This window comes from Lemur catta, chromosome 12, assembly GCF_020740605.2.
Source record: "Lemur catta isolate mLemCat1 chromosome 12, mLemCat1.pri, whole genome shotgun sequence".
NCBI lineage: Eukaryota > Metazoa > Chordata > Mammalia > Primates > Lemuridae > Lemur > Lemur catta.
In genome coordinates, this window is record NC_059139.1 from 91,752,651 (window position 1) to 91,775,603 (window position 22,953).

The 22,953-nt window shown below is 41.2% G+C and overlaps 1 protein-coding gene across 1 annotated transcript in view; it reads left to right on the top strand.

The window, feature by feature from the left end:
• The window catches only part of SLC27A6 (solute carrier family 27 member 6), a 57,291-nt gene that overhangs the window by 12,261 nt on the left and 22,077 nt on the right, over positions 1-22,953 (top strand). Inside the window, exons 2-4 of the mRNA XM_045565933.1 lie at positions 11,890-12,093; positions 14,987-15,145; positions 16,437-16,561. Of these exons, the coding sequence (XP_045421889.1) occupies positions 11,890-12,093; positions 14,987-15,145; positions 16,437-16,561 (488 nt within the window). The remainder of the gene's footprint in view (positions 1-11,889; positions 12,094-14,986; positions 15,146-16,436; positions 16,562-22,953) is intronic.

The window sequence follows — 22,953 nt, forward strand, 5'->3', positions numbered from 1 at the left end:
GAGAAAAAGATACATAATTTTTGTGAAAACAGATTGCTATGAAAAGGGAGATTCATTAGAGCACAGGAAATCCAGCTGTTTCATTTTCTTGCAGTAGTTCACTGTCAAGACGTATATCTGCAGTGGAGCCTATCGGGTAGAGCTCAGTTCCTCTAAGCGGCCATCTATCCAGCACGTTTGGACGGTGTGGCCACGTGCAGGGAGCAGAAGGACGGAGCAGGGCACACGTCATTCTGAGACATTCACGGTCTGCAGGCATCCATGGTCGTACATGTCACTAAAGCGTAAATCCTCATGAAACAAAGTCAAGTTTCCCTAAAGTATTTAAACAAGTGGCATTTTTTGTCAGGATGCCATATTCGGAATTTACTTTCAAAATGACATGAAAAGATTTCATTTTATTAAGAATGGCTGGCAGTGATAAGTAACTCATGATTCTTTATTCCTACATGACTTTTCAAATTTGTTTTTCAATTTTCACTATCTCCACCCACATTTCCTACAACTATTGAAGAGATAATTTGGTTGGGCAGAGTTCTATTTGGGAATTCTAAGTGTCTCAGCTAAACAAATTTAATTTTAGTATGTGAAGGAAAGGAAACTGTAATTTCTCTGATTCCTTGGAGCCTGCTCATTTCCTTTTTTCTTGCTGTAAAAGTTGTCACTCTGAAAAACTTGCTGTTTGTCTAGGCTCTACAATTCCAACAAAGATTTGGCGCCACAATTAATCATGTTGTAACTTGCTTAATGCTTATTTTCTCAATTTAAACATACTTATCATTAAGAACATATAAAAATTTGTGCTGTTAATTTATCATTCCAGATGAAAGATTGGAAATTAAAGTAACAAAATGAGTCCGTTCAGTGACTTGTAAGTTCAAAATGCCAGAAAGAGTCACTAAAACAAAATCTAGAACTAACATTTAAAAAAAGAAAGTCTAGATCATTTTCTTGTCCTGTTTTTTTCTGCTTATAACTTCTCTTCCCACCACCCCCCCGCCCCGTCTCTTGTGGTGTTTCACTTCTCCTTGCCAAAGCTATCTGTATACAGCAGCATACTGCATATTTTAAGGAGAATTAGGTATTTTCCCCTGGATGCTTACATTTTATTTTATGGATGTGCTATAGAAATAAAAATTAATAAGACATTTTAAACCTCCCATCCCCATCCCCTGCAGCATATCAACTCCGCATTATTTGTGTTTCATTCTGGTTTCTCACAGGTTTCATTTGTGAATTGCCTAGTCCCAGTTGACGTATTGCTCTTGTGACTTCTTAGCGATCAATCTTGGTTGTAGATTTTGAGAAAGTAAATCGTGAGTTTCTCCTCAATGTATTGCCTTATGGTAGAACTAAACAGTGATGGGCAGATGGCTTGTTGGGGGAATCAGATGCTGATTTACACTTCCAGGAAATGTTCGATGTAGAACTCTGAAGCCAGATTCAAAGCACAATATATCCTGGGATTATTTTTAAAGCTTTATTTAAAAAATTAGAAAAAATATAACTGCTTTAGATGTCCATATTTGCATGTATGGTACTTGAGCATTCTGATCTGGCTTTATTTTACATTTAACAGCATTTTTTCTGTGCCATTGATTTGTGTTATGAAGTGATGTATAGTTTTTGAGTTAATTAGGCTTGGGTTAGATTGCCAACCCTACCTTGCACCAACTTGTGACCTTGGGGTATTAATTTCCTAGGGGTACTATAATAAAGTACCACAAACTAGGTAGCTTAAAGCAAGATAAAATTATTCTCTTATAGTTCTGGGGGATTAGAAATCCAAAATACAAGTGTCCGCAGGGCCATGCTCCCTCAGAAGGATCTAAGAGAATCTTCCTTGCCTTGTCTTAGCTTTTGGTGGTTGCCAAGTAACCCCTGGCTTTCCTTGCATTAGCTCCCAAAGGCCAATGCAATATTATTGTTTAGTCTCCCTAAGGATGTTACTGTAGGTTTTAAGTAACATAGCATTCAGAAATTCCCTTATATAGCATGTTACAGGAATAAGAAAATAAAATTGAAGTGGCCCTGTAGAATATAAAAGTTGGACTTCACTGTCAGAGATCCATGTTATAAAGTAAGGGGGTAGTAAATTTAAAAAGAATTTAAAGAATATGAGCAACTGTATGTCTCTGTAGGGGAAAAAAATGATGCCTTCCTTGCTTACTCAAAAGACTGTAGAAATGATGACATTTTATTTCTTTTGTGTCCCATAGGGTACAGGGTACCTTAATACTTAACATTTCCTTGTCAAGCACCCACTCACCCCCTCATCTCCCTTCTTTTCTACTGGTACACTCCTCCAGAGCATGTGACACTTTCCCCTACATGAATGGCCAAATTATTAATAAGAAGGTCTGGTTCAATCTCACAGATTAACTCAACATAGTCTCACCTCAACAATTGCTCTTTTGTTATCCTCGCAGCAGATACTTCCTGAGAAATGTGTCCCTTTTTCTTTCTGAACCCTGAATTTCAACCCAGACCCACGATCTTGTCAGGATTCCTATGTCCTTCAGGCCTGAAGACACCACTGCAGGCTGTTCTAGCTTCTCTTCTGCCGTTTCTGCTTGACTTAGGTTCTGTCTGGTGTCCTGACCAGCGGGGCATACAACGCAGGGGCGCGAGGAGGACTACCTGCTGCTGGTGAGGGAAAAGAGACAGGAGACACACAGAATGGAGGCAAGACAAAATTCTGATCAAGCCTCAAAATTTTATTGCTGGGTGGCTGCTCATATGCACTGTAACGGGGGAGGGGGAATAAGGACTCGTGGCAGCTGCTGATAGGAGGAAGGGTGGTGATGTGATATGAGGACAGGGAGTGGGAGGGGTGTTGCAGGCTTTACGCGGGCTTTCTTCGCGCTCTATCTCTATGCAAGGAGGAAGAAGAAGACCTAAGATGGCACTTAGGCCTAAAATGGCGCCTACATAAGGCTGAGCTGGCTCCTGACATCTCCTCCCTTTCCGTTTTAAAAACAAGAAGGAAGGTGAGCGTTAACTGGGTGAGGGAGCAGGGGCCTGGCTCCTCCCGTGGGTCATCTGTGCCCACCAGTGATGGCTCTTGGTATCTTTTGGGGAGGAGAGGCAGAGCCGAACTTATTTTAGAGAATAGTAGATACCAACCTCTATGCAAGCCAGGCATGCTCTCAGGGATACCCAGAGAAGGTCGAAATTTTTGTGATCTTCCCTTGCAATACTTTGTTTTGCACTCATCCCGGTACTCATACCCGTCTCCTGTGAAGGGAGGGAGTAGACATGTCTCTGGTTAGCATGTCGTCCCCGTAGGGAGGGAGCCTTAGCAATCTCCACCAAAGCCATCCTCTACTGCCAGTCGTTGGTAATGAATTTGGATGGGTTTAGCAAGGATAGCATCAATTTGTCTTTTTATAAGATCTGTAAAATGGCGAAATGCCCAGGGTCCAAAGGTTATAAGCAGAAGGAGGCAAAGGAGGGGGCCCAAGATAGGGAGAAGGTAGGGGAGAAGTCCGTTAAGTCCGGTCCAGAGTGGGTTTTCAAATAATTCTTTTCTTCATTTGATGAGATCTTCTTGTAACTTTTTGATCTTGTCCCGGACGATGCCAGACTTGTTGGCATAGAAACAGCACCGTTCCTGCAAGGCTAAGCAAATTCCTCCCTGTTCCACAGTTAGTAAGTCTAATCCTCTGCGATTTTGTAAGACAACCTCAGCCAGTGAATCAATTTGGTCTTGTAGGTCATTGATGGTCCCAGAAAGGGTTTGAACATCATTGATTAACTGGAGGGACAACTTATTATAGGTATGGGTGGCAATCCCGACTCCTGCACCTCCAGTGGCCACAGCAGTCGTAATACCCAAGCCTATAAGCAAGGGAATGGCCTGTAGAGCGCGTCGGTGACGTCCCCCGTCAAAACTAGGGAGGGGAACAGGTTCATCCCCGGGGACGATAGAGATGTCGGGGAGGAGGCTCGCTAAAATGCAGAGGCCTGTCCAATTGGTGGGGAGTACAGTGTAGGCGAGGTTGCCCCCACAGACAAATACCTGACTCGGAGGAGAGCAAACAGGGGTGGAGATGTTGGTTATGGTATGGCAGTTAGAGAAGGTAATAAATCCAACCTCAACATCGTAAGAGTTATTTTGAAATGGTCTTTGGAGGCAACCGGAGGAATTAAAGCCTGAAGGCTGTACTCTGAAAGGGGGTGAGAGTGAACAATTGGTCTTATCGTCAAGGGGCACATAGGAAACGTTATAGGTGGGGATTGCAATAGGCATGGGCTGACCAGAAGTCATGCATAGCCAGCAATCCTCCGCAAGGGAGGGGTTAGAGGCATTTAACAGGGAGAATGTGGTTTCGAGGATTGTCCGTGTCGCTGGATCCAGAGCAAGGTCTCTGGGCTCAGGGCGTGCAAGTGGGTGATAGTCCAGGAAAGGATTTAGGGGCCGGGAAAGTTCTTCTAGGCAGTGAGCGACATGGAATTGTTTTTGAATGTCGCTGGGGCCCCCACCGTCCGATATATGAATTGGGGCAACGGTGTGCCAGCATACATCCTTGCCAACAGTTCCCAAGCAAGATGCCTGAGCATATTTTTCTGCTTCCCGGGATAAAGGCACCATGGCATTAGGGGAGGAGCGCTGTAAAATGGCAGTATAATAGGTTTGATTATTAAGGGTGCATAACTGAGCAGAAGTGTAGCAACTTGAATGGATTGCTGTGTAGACTGCACTCGAACAGCTGCTAGGACAAGGCCCAGGGCGGCCCTGTGTGGAGGGAATAATTGTGGGCTTGGACACACAGGTCCATTGTTGATTTGAAATCCCTGAGTATGTGGTACTATAGGATAGGTAGGCTATTTTTGAGGAGCAGTCAACTGTTTGAGTATAAGAGGAGGGGGTAATCGTGGTCCTACCTCCACCGCACTCACAGGGGTTCCCAAAAAGGAGTCTCTTGAGGTCCTGCGGATTTGGCGGGGGTCCGAAGCCGGCGTATGTGCAGGAGGAGCATATGAGGAGGATAAAGAGGCAGAGCTTCATTGCCTGCAAGGAGGAAAACAAGTTTTCTCAGGGACTTGTCCCTGGAATGGTTGAGTTATTGTTTTTGGGGGGATTCACAGGCTTAACTAGGCGTTCAGGTAGCCATCGAGGCCCTCCTTCTTGAGTGTCATAGACACAGGCGGAACCGCGTCCCCATATGAGGACCGGGTCGGGACCCTGCCATTTAAGGGTCGAGGGATTTTTCCACATGACCTGAGCATACTGGTCACTGGTCATTTGATGCCAATGACGATCGGCGGCTGATTTTCCCTGTATATCAAGTTGTAAAAAATTAAGAGTAAATAGAGCATGGTTAAGGAGGTTACGCGGAGAACCTTTGGTGGGGTAGAGAGTGGTGGTTTTTAGTTTGTTTATGGCATTTTTAAGAGTTTGGTGAGCCCTTTCCACAATACCCTGGCCTTGAGGATTGTATGGAATTCCAGTAATGTGTTTGATTTGCAGCTGGGCGCAAAAGGTCTTGAATGTTTGAGAGGTGTATCCAGGGCCATTATCTGTTTTAATAACGTTAGGTTTGCTTAGGATAGTGAGGCAATGGAGAATATGAGCAATTACATTTTTGGTGGCTTCACCGCTTTGGAGTGTGGCAAGGATAAATCCACTGAAGGTGTCAACAGTGACGTGAACATATTTTAGGTTGCCGAATTCTGGGACGTGCGTGACGTCCATTTGCCATATATCATTTGGGAGTAAACCTTTAGGGTTGACGCCAAGGTGTGGCGAAGGTAAGAAGGTCAAACAACCTGGGCAGTTTCTAACAATGTCTCTAGCTTGTTCTCTGGTAATCTTAAAATGAAGACGCAATGTGCGTGCATTTACGTGGTGCAGGCTGTGAAATTGTTGGGCATTCTTAAAGGGGTCCTGCAGCAGGGGAAAACAGGCCCGGGTCAAGGAGTCAGCTTGTGTATTTCCTAGAGAGAGAGGCCCAGGGAGGTCAGAATGGGCTCTCAAATGCCCTACAAAAAAGGGCTTTGACCGTGATAGGATCAACAACTGTAGCTGTTGAAACAGAGGCACTGCATTGGTGGAGGGTTTAATGTAGGGAACTGTCTCTAATAGGGGAACAGAGGAGGCAATATATGCACTATCAGTATATAGATTGAAGGGCACAGTGTTCAAGAGTTTAAAAACCTGTATGATGGCAAACAATTCAACAAGCTGAGCCGATTGAAATGGAGATGAAAAGGCATATTTTTTATCATTTATGACATAAGCGGCCGTGCCCGAGGAGGAACCATCAGAAAAAACTAAGGCCGCCCTATCCAGGGGTTTAGATGAGGTAACCCTTGGGAATATAAAGGGGTACAGCCGAGAGAATTGGAGGAGCCGATCGGCAGGGTAGTGATTGTCAATCTGGCCTTGAAATGAGATCAGGGAAATAGCCCAAGAGTCATCATTCTGTGTTAGCCAATGTGTTTGTTCTTTAGTATAAGGGAGAACAAGGTGGTCAGGATCTCTTCCAAAGTGTAGATGACTCTTTTCTCTCCCTAATTTTATTAATTTTGAAACTAGATCGGTATAGGTAGGTAAGACCTTACTTGGAGAAGAGGGTAAGTGTAACCACAGTAAAGGGCTCTGCTGCCATAAAACCCCAGTAGGAGTGTGAGGGGTGGCACAAATTATTAGGGAAAAGGGCTGACTATAGGTCAAAAATGTAACCTGTTGCTTGTGTATTGCTGTCTCCAAAAGTCGGAGTGAATGTTGTGCTTGAGGGGTAAGAGTGCGTGGAGACAAAGGGTTGGCATCGCCCTGCAGAATATCAAAAAGAGGTTTAAGTTCTCCTGTGGTTAATTTAAGATAGGGCCGTAACCAATTAACATCTCCCAGGAATTTTTGAAAATCGTTAAGGGTACGTAAATGATGGGTCTTTAACTGTACCTTTTGAGTAGTAATAACAGTAGAGTTGAGCTCAAAACCTAAGTAATAATAGGGATCTTTTAGCTGTATTTTATTGGGAGCATTTGTAACCCAAGGGCAGTAAGGGCCTTTTGTAATTGGACACTACAACTGAGTACCTCGGAGGTAGTTTTGCCTGCTAAAAGAATATCATCCATGTAATGAACAATATAAATGTGAGGCCATCGGTCTCGAAGGGGATCTATGGCTTGTGCAATGTATTTTTGGCATAAAGTAGGACTGTTGGCCATTCCTTGTGGGAGTACTTTCCACTGAAATCTTCGCATTGGTCCCTTGAAGTTAATTACAGGCAGGCTAAATGCAAAGCGTTCTCTGTCTTGGGGGTGTAATGGGATGGTAAAAAAGCAATCTTTGAGATCAATGATGATCTTAGAATAGTTAGATGGAATAGCCACAGGAGAGGGGAGCCCAGGTTGTAGGGCTCCCATGGAAAACATCGTTTTATTGATTTCTCTTAGGTCTTGGAGCAATCTCCATGCTCCGCATTTCTTCTTTATGACAAATATAGGTGTGTTCCACGGTGATGTGGTGGGCTCAATGTGGCCAGCCATTAGTTGTTCCTGCACTAACATTGTGGCCGCAGCTAACTTAGTTTCAGTCAGTGGCCATTGGTCTACCCAGACGGGGGTATCCGTTTTCCATTTTATTTTGTCCGCATGGGGTGCAGGAAGATCAACGGCCACTAGGGTAAATTTTGGTTGCCCAGTCCTTGCCTATTGACATTGGGTGTGACTGAAATGGGCTTTGTAATACCTTGGTTGTTTTTTCCTAGCCCTTGGCCGGGAAGGAAACCTTGATTCAACATTTGATTAGCCACCACCTCATTTGGGCTACACATGATAACTTTTAGTTGTGATAATATATCTCTCCCCCAAAGATTGACGGGGATTCCTGTAATAATGTAAGGCTGAACCTTTCCCGTGTTTCCTTCTGTATCAGTCCATGTTAGAATTTTAGAACTTTGTTTAGGGTTGGTGGATTGTCCAATGCCCTGGAGATGGGTATAGGAGGTCTTAGAAGGCCAGGAGGGAGGCCAGTGTGCATCTGAGATAACAGTAGCCTCAGCCCCTGTGGCCACCAATCCCTCAAATTTCTTTCCTTCCAAGAATAGGGTTAATAAGGGTCTTTCAGGAGTAATAGGTTGGACCCAATAGGCGTCGGAAGAGCCGAAGGTGGAATCAGAGCGAGGATAGGGTGAATTACTACTATTTTGAGCATTTAGGGGTAATATGAGTAGTTGAGCTAGTCGCTGACCCTTGTTAATGGGGATAGGACCCAAGGATGTGGATATTAAAATTTTGATTTGTCCCGCATAGTCATTATCTATGACTCCAGGGACAACAGTCAGGCCAGCGAGAGAAGAGCTCCCTCTCCCAAGGACCAGTCCGAAGGTCCCCGGAGGCATGGGGCCAAAAACAGTTGTGGGGAGTATTTGCACACCGTGTTCAGGGATTAGTATTGTGTCGGTGGCGGAACAGAGGTCCAATCCTGCACTTCCGGGGGTGGCTCGTTGGAGGGCGCTAACTCCTGGGCGGGGGGTGTCTGCCTCGGGGGGACGAACCGTACTGCCCCTAGGTTCTGTCCCGGGGATGGGGCCAGGGGCTGGCCCCACTTGAAGTTTCCCTGCCTTTTAGGGAGAGGGGTCCCATCTATGTCCGTTTTAGAATAACAATCCGATGCCCAATGCTTCCCTCTCTTACAACGAGGACAAATAGTGGAAGGAGGGGGGCGGGGTTGTTTGACATCATTTTGGGAAGTAATTTGAGGTTTTGTTGGACATTCTCGCGAGAAATGGCCAGGCTGTTTACATGTGAAACAGGTTTCTGTTTGTGGGTGTCTATTGGTGGCAGCGGTGACAAAAGGTTTAAGGGCCGCCCCGATGGCAACACCGATGGAGTGGGAGGTCCCAACCCCTGAGCATAATTTGATATAATCAGCAAGAGAGCCGTTACGATGTGGGCGAATTGCTTCTTGACAGGCGGGGTTGGCGTTTTCGTAAGCTAGATGTTTAAGGAAAACACTTTCGTTTTCTCCTTCCCCAACCAGTCATTCTGCTGCATCTGTCAGTTTACTGATAAAGTCACAGTATGGTTCATCTGGGCCCTGGCGGATTTTGGCTAGGGATGTGGTGGCGGACCCCTTAGGCGGGAGACGGCGCCAGGCCTTCAAGCCAGCATTTTGAATTTGGGCTAGTAACCCCGGAGGGAAGGCGGCTTGTATTTCATTAGTCTGGTAAGGGGGTCTTCCTAAAAGTTTGTCTCTGGTCCAGGTCCTAGAAGTTCTATTTTCTGCATTGCGTTGTGCTGTTTCTCGGCAATTTTCAACAAAGTCTGTACGCCAGAGGACAAAATCACCCCTGGAGAGGGTGGCACGAGCTAGCATGAGCCAATCATTTGGTGTTAGCCATCGGTCGCTAAGGCCCTCAAGAAGTGCCAGGGTGTAGGGCGCAGTGGGCCCATATAAACTGACCGCAGCCTTTAGATCTCTAAGATGTTTAAGATTGAGTCTGCGATATTTTTGCCCTGAATTATGGGAAGGGTCACCCTCAGGCTCCTCTGTGTCAGAGGCCTCCTCCGCAGAGGGCGGGTCCTGGGAGTCAGGGTTTTCTTGTTCCTCTCTCCCTTCCTCATCTATGTTATCTGAATCAGGGGGTCTGGGGGCGCGACTCCGTGTGACTGGGAAGGCCAGCAATGACAGATCGGGAGTTTTTTGTTTTTTGGATGGCGTTTTAGAGTCTCTGAGAAGGAGTGAGCCGAGCTCACTCTCGAGGGCTCTAAGCTCTTTAACTAAGCTAATGTGTTCCCGTTTTTGTCGGAGGGTTGCCTTAAGGGAGGAAATCTGTTGGGTTAGAGAAGAATTTATTTGTGGCGGGGGGTCATTTGGAGGACGTGCCTCGGGCGCAGGGCGTAAAAGGCTTTCAAACGGCGGAAGTGGTTGAGGGAAGTGATGGGGGGGGGTTGTGGGGAGCGGAGGGTAACGGATGAAGAACTGGCGCAGTAAGCCGCCAGGGGTCCTCCTCATCATGGTAATGAGCCGCCTGGTCATCTAAGACTTCCTGGTCCTCAGGAGGGAGCTGATCATCGTGAGGAGGGGAGGAAGTGAGGGGAGGGTATAATTTTGGGACCTTTTTGAGAGTTTCTTGGAGGGGTTCAATATTGGAGTTGTTAGGCTCTTCCGGCATACTTATGGTAACCGAGTGGCAAGCCGAGGGGGGGCGAGAGCTGGCTTTAAGAGCCGCTTCGCCCGTCTGGATTATATGTTTAATGTCCGAATCTTGAGAATGAATTTGTAAAATATCATTAATTAAGTTCCAGTAGGAAAAGGTAGACACAGGGACCTTGCTAGGGCCAAAGGTGCGATAATAGTCATTGAGGCAGTCACCAACCCATCTCCAGCACTTTTGATCAATGGTGCCCTCTTGAGGGAACCAGGGACAGACATCAGCCAGGAAACTAAAAAAACTACGTAAATCTTTCTTTTTAGCCTTAATTCTGCGTGCCTTGAGGGAATCCTTAAGACCATTAAGGAAGAGCTCATGCGAGCTCAATTCCTGTCCCATTATGATCACCTACTCACCGTTCCGATGTCCGCTGGGGCGGCCAATCCAGCGACGATCAACGCGGAGTCTTATCCCGTGGGCTGATGGCTCACGGGCTCCAAGCGAGCTCTCGGGCTCAGGGGGTGCAATCGCGGAGTCTTACCCCGTGGGCTGATGGCTCACGGGCTCCAAGCGAGCTCTCGGGCTCAGGGGGTGCAATTGCGGAGTCTTATCCCGTGGGCTGATGGCTCACGGGCTCCAAGCGAGCTCTTGGGCTCAGGGGGTGCCCGGCCGGGGCGTCTTCCGAGTAGGTGCCAACAGCGCTGTTCCGTGCCTCGGGCCCCACGTTGGGCGCCAGTTTATGTCCCGACCAGCGGGGCATACAACGCAGGGGCGCGAGGAGGACTACCTGCTGCTGGTGAGGGAAAAGAGACAGGAGACACACAGAATGGAGGCAAGACAAGATTCTGATCAAGCCTCAAAATTTTATTGCTGGGTGGCTGCTCATATGCACTGTAACGGGGGAGGGGGAATAAGGACTCATGGCAGCTGCTGATAGGAGGAAGGGTGGTGATGTGATATGAGGAGAGGGAGTGGGAGGGGTGTTGCAGGTTTTACACGGGCTTTCTTCGCGCTCTATCTCTATGCAAGGAGGAAGAAGAAGACCTAAGATGGCACTTAGGCCTAAAATGGTGCCTACATAAGGCTGAGCCGGCTCCTGACAGTCTGGGCCGTGGGTCTCACTGCTAGTGACAGTGGTCCGTTCTCATCAGCCACTGTCACCTGCTGTCACGCCTGCCCTGCTGGAAAGCATGCTTTTTCCTTTTCTATAACAGTTTCAAAGGCTTTTATCTTTATTTATTGTGATCCAGAAACGAAAAGCCATCTCTAAGTCTCCTCACTTAACTTTTGGCTCTGAAATGGTCTCTAACCCGCAATGATCCTCTGACCTCAGAGCAGTCAGGGATTCTTCTAGTTGTACTTGATTACAGCAGAACTAAACAGCCACAGACAGACAGACGGATTTTTGGAATAACTAGCTACTGAGTTGCATTTCAAGAAAAATGTTTAGTGCAGTATCCCGAATTTAGATTTAAAGTATAAAAATACTTTTATTTAAAAAATTGAGGAAAAAACATAATTTGGGTAATGAAGTTTCTAAAATTCAGTCTGAATTGGCCTACTTGCACTGATTAATCAGGTGATGGATAACTAAATTTCCCTTTCAATTTAGTCCTATTGAAACAGAACCATAAAATAGGTGAGATATTATTCATCCGACATTTAGAAGGAAATCAGTGTTTTATTTATATTTTATCCCTGTTTCAACATGCAAAAGCAACCCCAAGGTGAATGGTTTGAAATTTAAGTTTTATTTACCTATTTCTGAACTTTTGGCTTTCAGACTTGCTTGGAACTATAGAAGAAATCCTTCCGGACCTCCCAAAAGATATCAGTGTTTGGGGGATGAAAGATTCTGTTCCACAAGGCATAATTTCACTCAAAGAAAAACTGAGCACGTCATCTGATGAGCCTATACCACACAGCTACCATGTGGTCTCAAGCCTCAAGTCTACTTGTCATTATATTTTTACCTCCGGAACAACAGGTATGACCCAATTCTTTTTAAGAAGGATGCAACAAATTTGCAAAGCAGCGGTATTGGGCAGCTTTCTGCCAGGTCTTGACCAACCCTCTGAGAAATCATGCATACAGGAAGACATAAGGTTCCTGGACTCTTGAACTTTCAAACTTGGATGAGAAAGTTAAATTGTTTTCACTTTAATTTGACAAGTCATCATGTTCGTTTGGCCTTTGTCTCACTGGAAAAGATTTTCTTAAAGTTCGGTAGTACAAAGAGTACATTTGAACACCTTGATACAGCCCCAGGTTCAGTGTATAGTATCTGGCCACCTTTGTTAAGCAAGATCTTTGCTAGCTTCTCTGATTCTCAGATTTCTGATATCTAAAGTGAAGAACTTAGTTTAGATAGTTTCTAGCTATTCCCCTGGATTAAAAAATCTATGAACCTACTTGAAAACAATTCTCTATATTCCTGTGTAAAACGTCAAATCCGAAGCAAAATATAGCTATAGCTGCAATTTAACACCTGCATTTTGCACTTCTGATTTTCCTTAGGGGAATTGGATCATGTGACAAATAGGAAGTCTTCAAGGTGTCACAGGTTTGGGAGAAGATATAAAATAGAATCACATAACTAAACTCCTCTTTTTAAGGGAAACAGCAATAGCAACAACAAAAAAGAATAATGAAATTGCTTGAGAATTCAAAAGAAATGTTAAACTTAACTGGTTCCTAGGAAAAATCGAATGGTATTAAATGTAGGCTAAATAGGCTTTTGTAATTAGTTTGAAGATGGTCAGGGATTTGACTTAGGCATGTTTAAAATATTCTATTACTAATTTCTGGTGCATAGGTAATATTGTAAGCAGCTACTATTGCATAGTATATTTTTTCTTATTTTTAAAAACTATTTGGTGCTTAATAATCTTTTAGACTGGAGAGTAGAATATATTTTATATACTGTTATTAGAACAGCTTTGATAAATGAGCTGGGAAATGCTGATATGTGTGTGACTGTCTGTCCAGGCTCAGACAGCTTCTCCCTGAGATTCTTGAGGTGACCTAATCAGACAGGTCTAGAAGATTGAATAATGGCAGACTGAACACATACTATAGGCCCTCAGGACTCAAATAATGGGACTGGAGACGGTGGCAATGACAGTGCGGCAAAGGTGAGGATAAATGAACGCAGTGCCTGACACAACAGCCCCAAGAAGCCGGAGCTTAAGGCGAAGCCCTGATGAAAGTTGATTTGCTCCCACAGAACCTCAGACAGGCTCCGACACTTGGGTACAGGTACCTCAAAGAGCATAAGATAAATGTGGAATTATAATCAGAAAGGTTTATAGGAAGTTGTGTTTAAGAATAAGTTGTAAACCTTGGATTGCTTTCTCCACCCTGGTAGAAGATCTGAGTTTTATTCTCTGGAGAAGCTGAACATATGGAAACCCCAGGAAGAGCAGAGGTTGAAGAAATAGGAGGGCATAGAAGAAAGTCTATATACATCTCCAATTACTCTTTAACAATTTGAGAATTTTACTTTTCAAGATTTTTGACCAAGGAATCTGAGTAGCCCACATGTAAAAATTGAAAAATATTTATAGCAACGGATTCCCCCCAAAAATGCCCTGAACAATGAGACTAGTAAATAAGTCCTACTCAGGACACAGAACTTCTAGTTAAGATTCTGTTTGTTTGTTTTGTGTTTTGGTGTCTTCACTTTTAAATATAAACTGACAATCAGTACTTCAACCAGATATTTGAGGAAACCTCTAGGATATCTCCTAGATTTGGTAAAGACCAGTCTATCTTAGATCAAATTGAGAGCAATATAAACCAAAAGATAAAAAGGTGTTGGGGAAATCAGAGGTAAGCTATACAGGAGAAATTTTCAAAAAATTATTATCATTAATAACTTCTACAAAATATTAATAATACAAAAATAAGATATTCAAAAAGAGGAATAGTCAGAGAACACAAGGGTGGGAAGATAAATCTCTCACAAAAGTAAATGAAAAGGTAAGAAAAGGAAAATAGGATGGAAAATAAATTAGAAAATTAATAACTCAGTTCAGGAGGTCCAATCTTCAAAAACATAAGAGTTCCAAAGATGAAAGAACAAACAAATGTCTTCAAAGAAGGGAATGAGCAAAAAGAACAGAAATAAAAAGGGAAAGAGAAGAGGATGTAGAAATTATGTTTTTCAAATTTAAAAAGTACCTAGAACTGTAAGACATGAGTTTCTAGACTGAAAAGGCCTACACATTTCCCAGAAAAATGGATAAATAAGACTAGTCCCGGTACAAATCATCATGTCATAGACCAATAAAAGATTCCAAAAGTTTCAATAAGAAAAAAATGAAAGTACCAGATTGCATGCAAAAGATAAGAAATCAGAAAGACAAAAGATTTCTCAATATGTATAATGGAAGTCAGAATGTTATAGAGCAATGCCTTCAAAATCCTGCAGAAAGATAATTTCTTATCTAGAATTCTATACCAACTATCATTTAAGTGCAAGTGTAAAAAAAAAAGATATTTTCAAACATGTGAGGACATAAAAAAAAACTTACTTTCCAAATACTCTTCATCAGACAGGTACCAAAAGAAAACATGAGCTACTGCTACAATTAACTTCTAGAATCTTAGATCTGCCCAGAAAGATGAAACTATAAGATTACATAGAATTTGAGATGCTGTTCTACGCAGCAGCGTTTCAAAGGGATGTTGCTAATGTCACCACAGCCCCTTTTACAAAGTACAAAGAATATTGTGATGTATTTTGTGTCCACTGCTAGAGTAGTTGATACCAGCATAGACTTCCTTTCTCTGACACACACACACACACACACACACACACACACACACACACACACAGATACACACACGCATTGCCTGTTCTTTTTCTTTTCTTCCAGGTCTACCAAAAGCAGCTGTGGTTTCTCAGCTGCAGGCTTTGCAGGGGTCCGCTGGACTTTGGGCTTTTGGTTGTACTGCCGATGACATTGTCTATATAACCCTTCCTCTGTACCACAGCTCAGGAGCGCTCATGGGAATTGGTGGATGTGTTAAGTTAGGTGAGTTTTTCTTTTTTTAATAAGTTCTCAAAATGCTTAATAATTTGAATAAGTTTTCATTAAGTTTGATGCTCTCAGAATTCAGAGTGATTGCATGCATATTATGTAATTAGAACACAGTATTTATTAAAAGGACACAATTTTATGGCATATTCAGAGTATTTTTGACGTGAAAAGAGCAGTTGCCCGGGGATTCGGCTATGTAGTTGGAGCTGGCTATTGACTGGGCTTGTCTCCTTGTGGTCACTCATCCTCAAATAGTCTGCCCCCAGACTCCGTAAATGGTGGTGAGTGTTCCAAGGGAGCATGTGTGGAAGTTGTATGACCCTTAAGGCCTAGTCTTGGAAGGCGCATAAATTATTTCACCTGCATTTCATTGGTCAAAGCAAGTCGCAGGCCAGCCCAGACTCAAGATTCCAGCAATGGGGAAATAGACCCCACCTCTTCAAGGGAGGAGGAGCAAATCTACATTGCAAATGCAAGTGCTTAGAAGGAATTTTTGAGGTCATCTTTGTAAACAGTCTATTCCAGACACTCAGTGAGTCAGTTGGTAGAACTTGTGACTCAGTAGATACTATTCATAAATATGCAAGATTATGCTATGTGTCAGTTACTAGACCTAAAATATATAAATAGAGACCATTTGTTACTACTTGTATATGTCCAAAATACTATAAAGTAACTTTTTAGAAGAGCATATTTAGAATATGATCAATATCTACCATAAATAAAGATGAAAGTCAAGACATTAAAATTTTCTGTTGACACTCATTGTTGTCAAAATTGTGTTGTTAAAATTAGGTTCTGCAGTTATTGGTGAACTTTTTTGCTTATGCTACCATACTAATTCCTCACCTTAAGATATGTTGAGGCTGCCTTAAGCTTTTAAAAATAAGTAGTATGTATATATTCAAGGTCAAAAGTAACTGAATAATCTTGGTCTCTGTGAGGAAGGAACATGACTTTCTATGGTCATGTTCTTTTCCTTGGTCCTTATCTATGGTCATGCTTTAATATTCATAACTCTTGTACTTATTTTGACTGTTGCTTTCATCTTGTATATTGCAATAAGCATATTTTCAGTCAAACTATAGAATTACAACATGAATTTTTTAAAGAGTTCATTAAAAATAAGATCAGTGTTTTTAAATGAGTGCATTGTAAACAATCAATGATGAATTATAAATGCTTGAAAGTGAGCAAATATGTTCCAGAGTAACATCTGTGTGTTTTATGATAATTCTGCCCTTGAATTTTTTCCCTTTATGTCTGTTTTTGTCTTTTCTTACAGGTGCCACTTGTGTATTAAAGAAGAAATTCTCAGCAAGCCAATTTTGGAGTGACTGCAAGAAGTACAATGTGACTGTGTTTCAGTATATTGGAGAACTTTGTCGCTATCTTTGCAAACAACCTAAGGTAAGAGTCATTGTTATCAGAGAAGAAAAGTATTTCAGAAAGAATAAGTATTGAGAGAGAAAAAGTAATTTTTATTTCTTTGTTTATACTTCACCTTCTTCTAGAACATAATTTAGCTGACTTACAGAGATCCATGCGATACTCCAAGATAAAATAGTATAAAACAAGTCAGAGAAAATAAAAAGAGAGTGATCCAGTTGTGTACTAACGTGCTTTGTATTGTAGATGGATAGGATAGACCGGTAATCCAATCCACTTTGATTTTAGGCTAATCAAAATTTCTATAAACATAACATGCTGATCAGATTATAAAATTAGATGCATGTTATGTTTACAGAAAGCAATTATTCCAAGGTTACAATAATGTTTTAAAATGCTGTTCTTAAAAAAAACAACTAATGGCACTGATTATACTTGTTTTTCTGTTTTTTTTCTTTTGAGTAAGTTATTACATTAGGATATTTCTTGTTTTGTTTTACTTTAAATTAAAAAGAAATTTTCCTTGATTTACACTTGTCTCTACACCTAAAGCTGTCATTTCTACATTCTTTTGATCAGTTACCACCATCTGAAAAATAGATCAGTAAGCAGAGAGATTTGCAACAGCCTGAACTTTGTCTTTATTGGTTTGATTTTTTGCCCTCTGAAGTTATTTTCCTTTTCCTAGACTCATTTATCTCTCCAAATTCTTATTTTTTAACTTCATGACTTCCCAAACATTCCTGAGGCCACGAAGGGGAGTGACTTTTTCTTTAATCAAATCCACACCGGCCCCTTCAAGAGCAGGAGTCAGGATACCTCTCCTGTGGGAGGGACAGCAGAACCTTGGCCTTCAAGACCCACCTTTCCTAGACTAGGGGGTCTCTCGCTCATCACCTTTGCCATCATCACACCTGCAAAAGGTAGATGGTGGGCTGGGATATCTTCTCTTGTTCTCTCAGGCTAAAATATGTACACATAATTCTTTTATTAATTACAACACCACTGAGACTGGGCTGGGGCCATTTAAATAAGATCTATTAAAGATATGGGCTTACATAGGGAAGATGAACACGGAAAAGAATGTAAAATTGGATGCTCTGATTTACAAAATGCTTTCTTTCATTTTGAGCTTGGAGTTTACCACAGAGAGACCTCCAGTCTAGCTCCTAACCCACCTCCTTATGCCAGAAGCCATTTGTTTTCATTTTTTGTCTAGAGTGCTTTAAATAAGCAGAGATTCCATAGATCCACAGCCAAGAAATGGAGTTCCAGAGAAATGGTTTAGGTTTTTGAAACTTTTTTCTTTTCATGGAGATGTTGCTTCAGATAAAGATTGTTACCTAAGGAGCCCAAATTGAGCAATTACAATGCTACAACTTCATGTGTTTTCTCTTCTGGTTTTCTTTGTATTCTTTGGTAATGTGATATGTGGACTAGGTTCATTTAAGGCATTGCTGCCTCCAGTAAGACTAAAGCCACCCTCAGATGAAGTTCCATGACTTTAGTACACAGCAGGCACTACCAAATGAAATTCTTCATCTTCTTCCTAAATTGTGAGCCCTGTCATTCCTGTTTCCTTTAATAGCGACATCAGCTCGTGCAAGATCATTTTTCCACTAAGTATGGTTGAGTGCATGCATTTTTTTTTCCAAAATTTTACCCACTTAAACAATGTTGTGATTAGTATCTTTATGCAATATAGCCAATATAAGGTCTCAGAAGTGAGTGTAAATTATCAAAGTCAATGGATGTTTTTGAGATTTTTTGTTATGGTATGTTTCCAGATTGCTGTTGAAAGTGGTTTAAGTGATTTAGACTCTTGCTCACAATATGGGAGTGTGCCCAGTGCAAGGTGTCTTATCAGTACTGGGTGTTATTAAAAATAGTGCTTCATGGAAAGCTAGAAGCTCCTTTAAGCTCCTTCAAAAGTCCCTGAAAGATGGAGGTAGGAGAAAAAGCAAGCCAATCTCTAAGGCCTACCTATTTGCTTGGGCTTCTGAGTAACATTTTGTTTGAACAAAGGATATTTCTGGGTTTTTTTTTCTAATTGAGAAAATGATTATTTAATTTTATTTATAATTTTATAGACTAGAAACATTAATTTGCCTCATTAAGGTTACTGGCAAGGTGAGATAGTTCTTAGCTGTATTTCCCCTTGGAAATATCTCTTCTGAGTCTTTTACTCATTTATCTCTTTGGCATATGATGTTTTACCTTATCTGTTTGAATTCTCACTTTATATAATAAAGGTATTAATAGTTTTTCATATTGGCTCTACATTTTTCTCAGCATTTAAAAAAAAATTTTATTAAATGAAATATTCTTTTTACCTCTCTGAATTTGTATTGCACTAATTTTAGGAAAATATAACTTCTGAGAATTTGAGAGAACTGAGAATTGAAAACAATATCTGGTTGCTTTTTAATTATTAATAATTTAATTTTTAATTTTAATTCTTAACTAAATATCTTTGAAGAAAAGATTATGTTTAGCAAATAATCTCTAAATGCTTATGTGAATGCAAATTGAGGAGGAGAGAGGGAAATAAATATAGCTTTACCAGAAGGAAAGCTTAATTTTTTTTTAAGGCAGAGAAGCATTGTACTATCTAATGCCCTTTTGTTGACTTCACACAAAATGAGTACAAGTGGTTTTTGGCATTAAAAATTAGGAAAAGAAGAAAGTAATTCTGTTTTGACATCTTCTCCCTCCAAGGAAGCTCTGCTGTCCAACTTTCCTTTCCATGACCTGCCCTTGAACGGAGGGGCGGAGTCTGCCAGGCAGCCGGCGGGGCGGGGCAGCGCCTGAACACGGCCCTCACCTCCAAAGAACTGAAACTGAAGGTCTCAGGAGCTGTGGTGTGAAGCCCCACAGGCATTTATTTAAAAGTAATCCTTAATTTAAATTTCAAAAATAGCAAAACCACATTTTCTGGGAATAAATTCAGATTTGTTGTCAACTGCAGGGTCAGTAGCAGTATGTAATCCAAAGGAGATTTACCCGCAGGTGAAAGTTACAGTCTGAATTGAGAGTTCCTAGGCAGTTGCATAAGACTCCCTAGAGTGGCTTTCCTTGGCCAGAGGCACTTGTCCATCCCCGTCCCTCAAACCTTCCTCCCCTGCTTCTTTTCAAAACTCCAGTTACAGCGGTTCCTTTGGCATAAACGTTGGATGTGCCTCTTTAAAACTGCTGGCAGCAGCACTGTCCTTAAGAAAGCCAGTCCCTTTAGTCACAGGGGATAGAATGGTTCTTCTCTTCCCCTGAGACTAGGAAAGCAGCTCTTCCCCACTCTCCATCTTCTAAATGTTCTATGTGACTGAAGTGCCATCACACAATTTCTGGTTGATCTAGTTCTGTATGTTTTTAATATTAATACTGTCTTTAATATTGATCAGGAGGAATGTGGTAGAACTCTAGACATCAGTGGTCCTCTGGGGGAGTCCTGCTGCAGCATTTATCTTATTTAAATATAATAACTGCCCAAAATGCAGCCAGCAGCCATATCTAGGGATGTGTCTAGGGATAGGATCACATATGTCGCTCACTCAGTCATTCAGGTAGCAGCAGATTAAGGTATGCGGGAGCACACAGGACAAAATCAGATTGCTTTTCTCATAGGGGGCGGGGGAGAAAATAAGCCAGCAAACAAACGAAGAAAAGTAATTACAGACAATTACAAATGTTATGAAGGAACAAAACAGGACTTGGCGATGGAGAGTGATGGGAAGTGGGGGGGCATTGCCAACGGGGTAGGGTGGTCGGGACGACTTCACAGCAGTGGTAACCTGGGAGCCAGGACCTGCCATGACAAGCGGGGTGCGGTGCGGGCACAGGACAGCTGGGGGTTGCAGTCGTGACAGAAGAAACTGAAAAGGGAGAGGCCCACACGGCCTGCATGTTTGGAGAGCAGGGGAGGGCCGCCGGCTCACCCGCTGACCAGGGCTTAGGATCTCTGTAGGCCCTGGAGAAAAAATTTGGATTTTATTCCCCTGAGAGGATTTGACAAAATATGAAGGAAGAACTGGAAACAATTATACTACTTTAGCACCTATTTTGAAGGAAAGCCCTCAAAACTTGTTAGATTAGGGATAGGGAGCGAAGGAATGGATAGCATCAAGAAGGACTCCGAGGTTTTGGGTTCAAGTGTCTAGGTAAACTAGGAACCATTTACTGAGACAAAGAAAACTGAGGTTGGAGGAATGAAAATTAAATTTTCTATGGAAAATTGTTAAGTTTGATGTGTTAATTAGGCATTCATTCGGGTGAAGAAGTAAAATAGGCAGTTGGAGGTAGGAATCTGGAGCCCAAGGAGGACAGAAGACAGAGCCTAATTAACAAAGCAAGGACCTATGTTACAATGCATATGCATGAGGCCTGTTTTTCAAGTTAGTATTTATAGTTTAACATTTAGACTATATAATTTGTCCATAGTTTTCAATGTAGAACACCCACATTTTGACATTCTCAAGACACAGTGTATACTTTTTAGTAGTATATTTTCTAAAAATTATATCCCTTTTATTTATTTTGTTTTTCTAAAAGGTAAGAAATTCACTGAAAGCCAGAAAACATACTTATGATTCTGGATACTTTCATTAAAGTATATTAAAATTTTGGCAAAATGTATCATAATTGATTCCCATTATGAAAAGAGAGGCATTTTTAAAGCATCTGTATATTCAATAAGTATTTGTTGTTCATTAAAAAACATACAAATTATATTAATTTTTCAATAGTAATGTTTAGACAATTCTGCAGTGACCACCTAAAAGTTGGCTAGGTTTTTTGTCTGTTTTGTTTTGGGTTTTTGAGGGTAACAAAATGAAAATGTTGAAAGATAAGAAGCAAATGATGGCAGTGTGAGATTTTTTTAAGAGTTCAATTTGAAAGGATACTTACTTTATTTTTTCTAAAAAAAGTCTATCATAATACCTTTCAAGAGTTTTTTTGGTCATATATAGATAAGATATTGGGATAAGGAAGATGCAACAGTATCAGAGAATAAAATTCCAATAAAGGAGATTGAATGATGTTGACTTGATCTTGGTCATTTGTTTTACCAGTTATCTTTTGAATGGGTTGAAGACAGTCTCAGGGTAAAAGCTTAGCATTACCTTATGCCTACTTATTCTTTCTTTCCTATTGAACATGAATATATTAAAAACATTTGATCTTTTATCATGTTTTCACTTTTGTAGTTTCTATATCTTCAAGTGTTTTATCATCTTGTTTTCTCTTTTCTACATCTTGTAAAAGATGTGGTCTATCAAATCAGTAAGTTTTAGAAAACTTTTCCCTCACACTTCAGTAACCTTGAAAGATGACAGTTTCAAATAATATAAACTTTAATTGTTATCAAGATGTCCTGATTTAGTTTCATACAATTCTCTGTAGTACTAAAACAATTGATTTTGTCTCTAAGATCTAGTTATTTAAATATATTTATACATTTTTATTATTTCTTCCCCCCAATACTTGAAGAACACTATTATATGGTTGAGAAGGTCACCTCTCTTTTAAAATCCAGTTTTCCTTAAATAAATATATTTATTATTTCCTTAAAAATATATATTTATACATTTTTATTATTTCTTTCCCCCCAATACTTGATATTATATGGTTGAGAAGGTCACCTCTCTTTTAAAATCCAGTTTTCCTTAAATAAATCAAAGATGTGTTTACTATTCTCATAATACATATGAAAGCATTTAGAAAATTTGACAAGGTATCAGAGCCAGATTTTCTCCTTAGAAATTACAAATGTAGAAGTTTGAGGGACTAAGATAAATAGCTATTAGCTGCTTAAATAGAATTTAGCGGTCGAGAGTGGTGCTGAGAAGAGGCTGTTGCAAACGTTTCTGGGGGAAGTGGTGCTGATTTAGATCAAACCAGCAGTGCAGGTGGCAAGATGAGGCTTGATTGGGGATGCATTTAAAGGTAGAATCTGTGGGATTTCTCCTGGATTGGACAGGAGATGTGAGAGAGAGGAAATCTTCAAGAGTGATTCCAAAGGTTTTTCTTTTTTCTTTTTTTGTTCTTTTTTTGGATTGATCACCTGGAAGAATGGCATTGTCATTGACTGAGACAGTCAAGATGCAGGCAAGAGCCACATTTTGATGGGAGAAGGGGTTAAAAAGTTGGACTTTGGCCATTTTTGAGATAAGATGTCAGATTTCTAAGTGGAAATGTCAAGTAGGAATCCAGAGATATAAAACTTGAAATCAAGGGAGAAGACAGGGCTGGAGATATAAATTTGAGTTAGGTTGTAGATGGTATTTGCAGCCAGGAATATGTCTAGGGAGTAAGAATAGAGAGAAAAGAGGAAAGGTCTGAGTGTGAGTCCTGAGTGCTCTAACATTTAGAAGTCAGGAAGGGTGAGGAAGATTTAAAGCCATAAATTTGCATCTTGA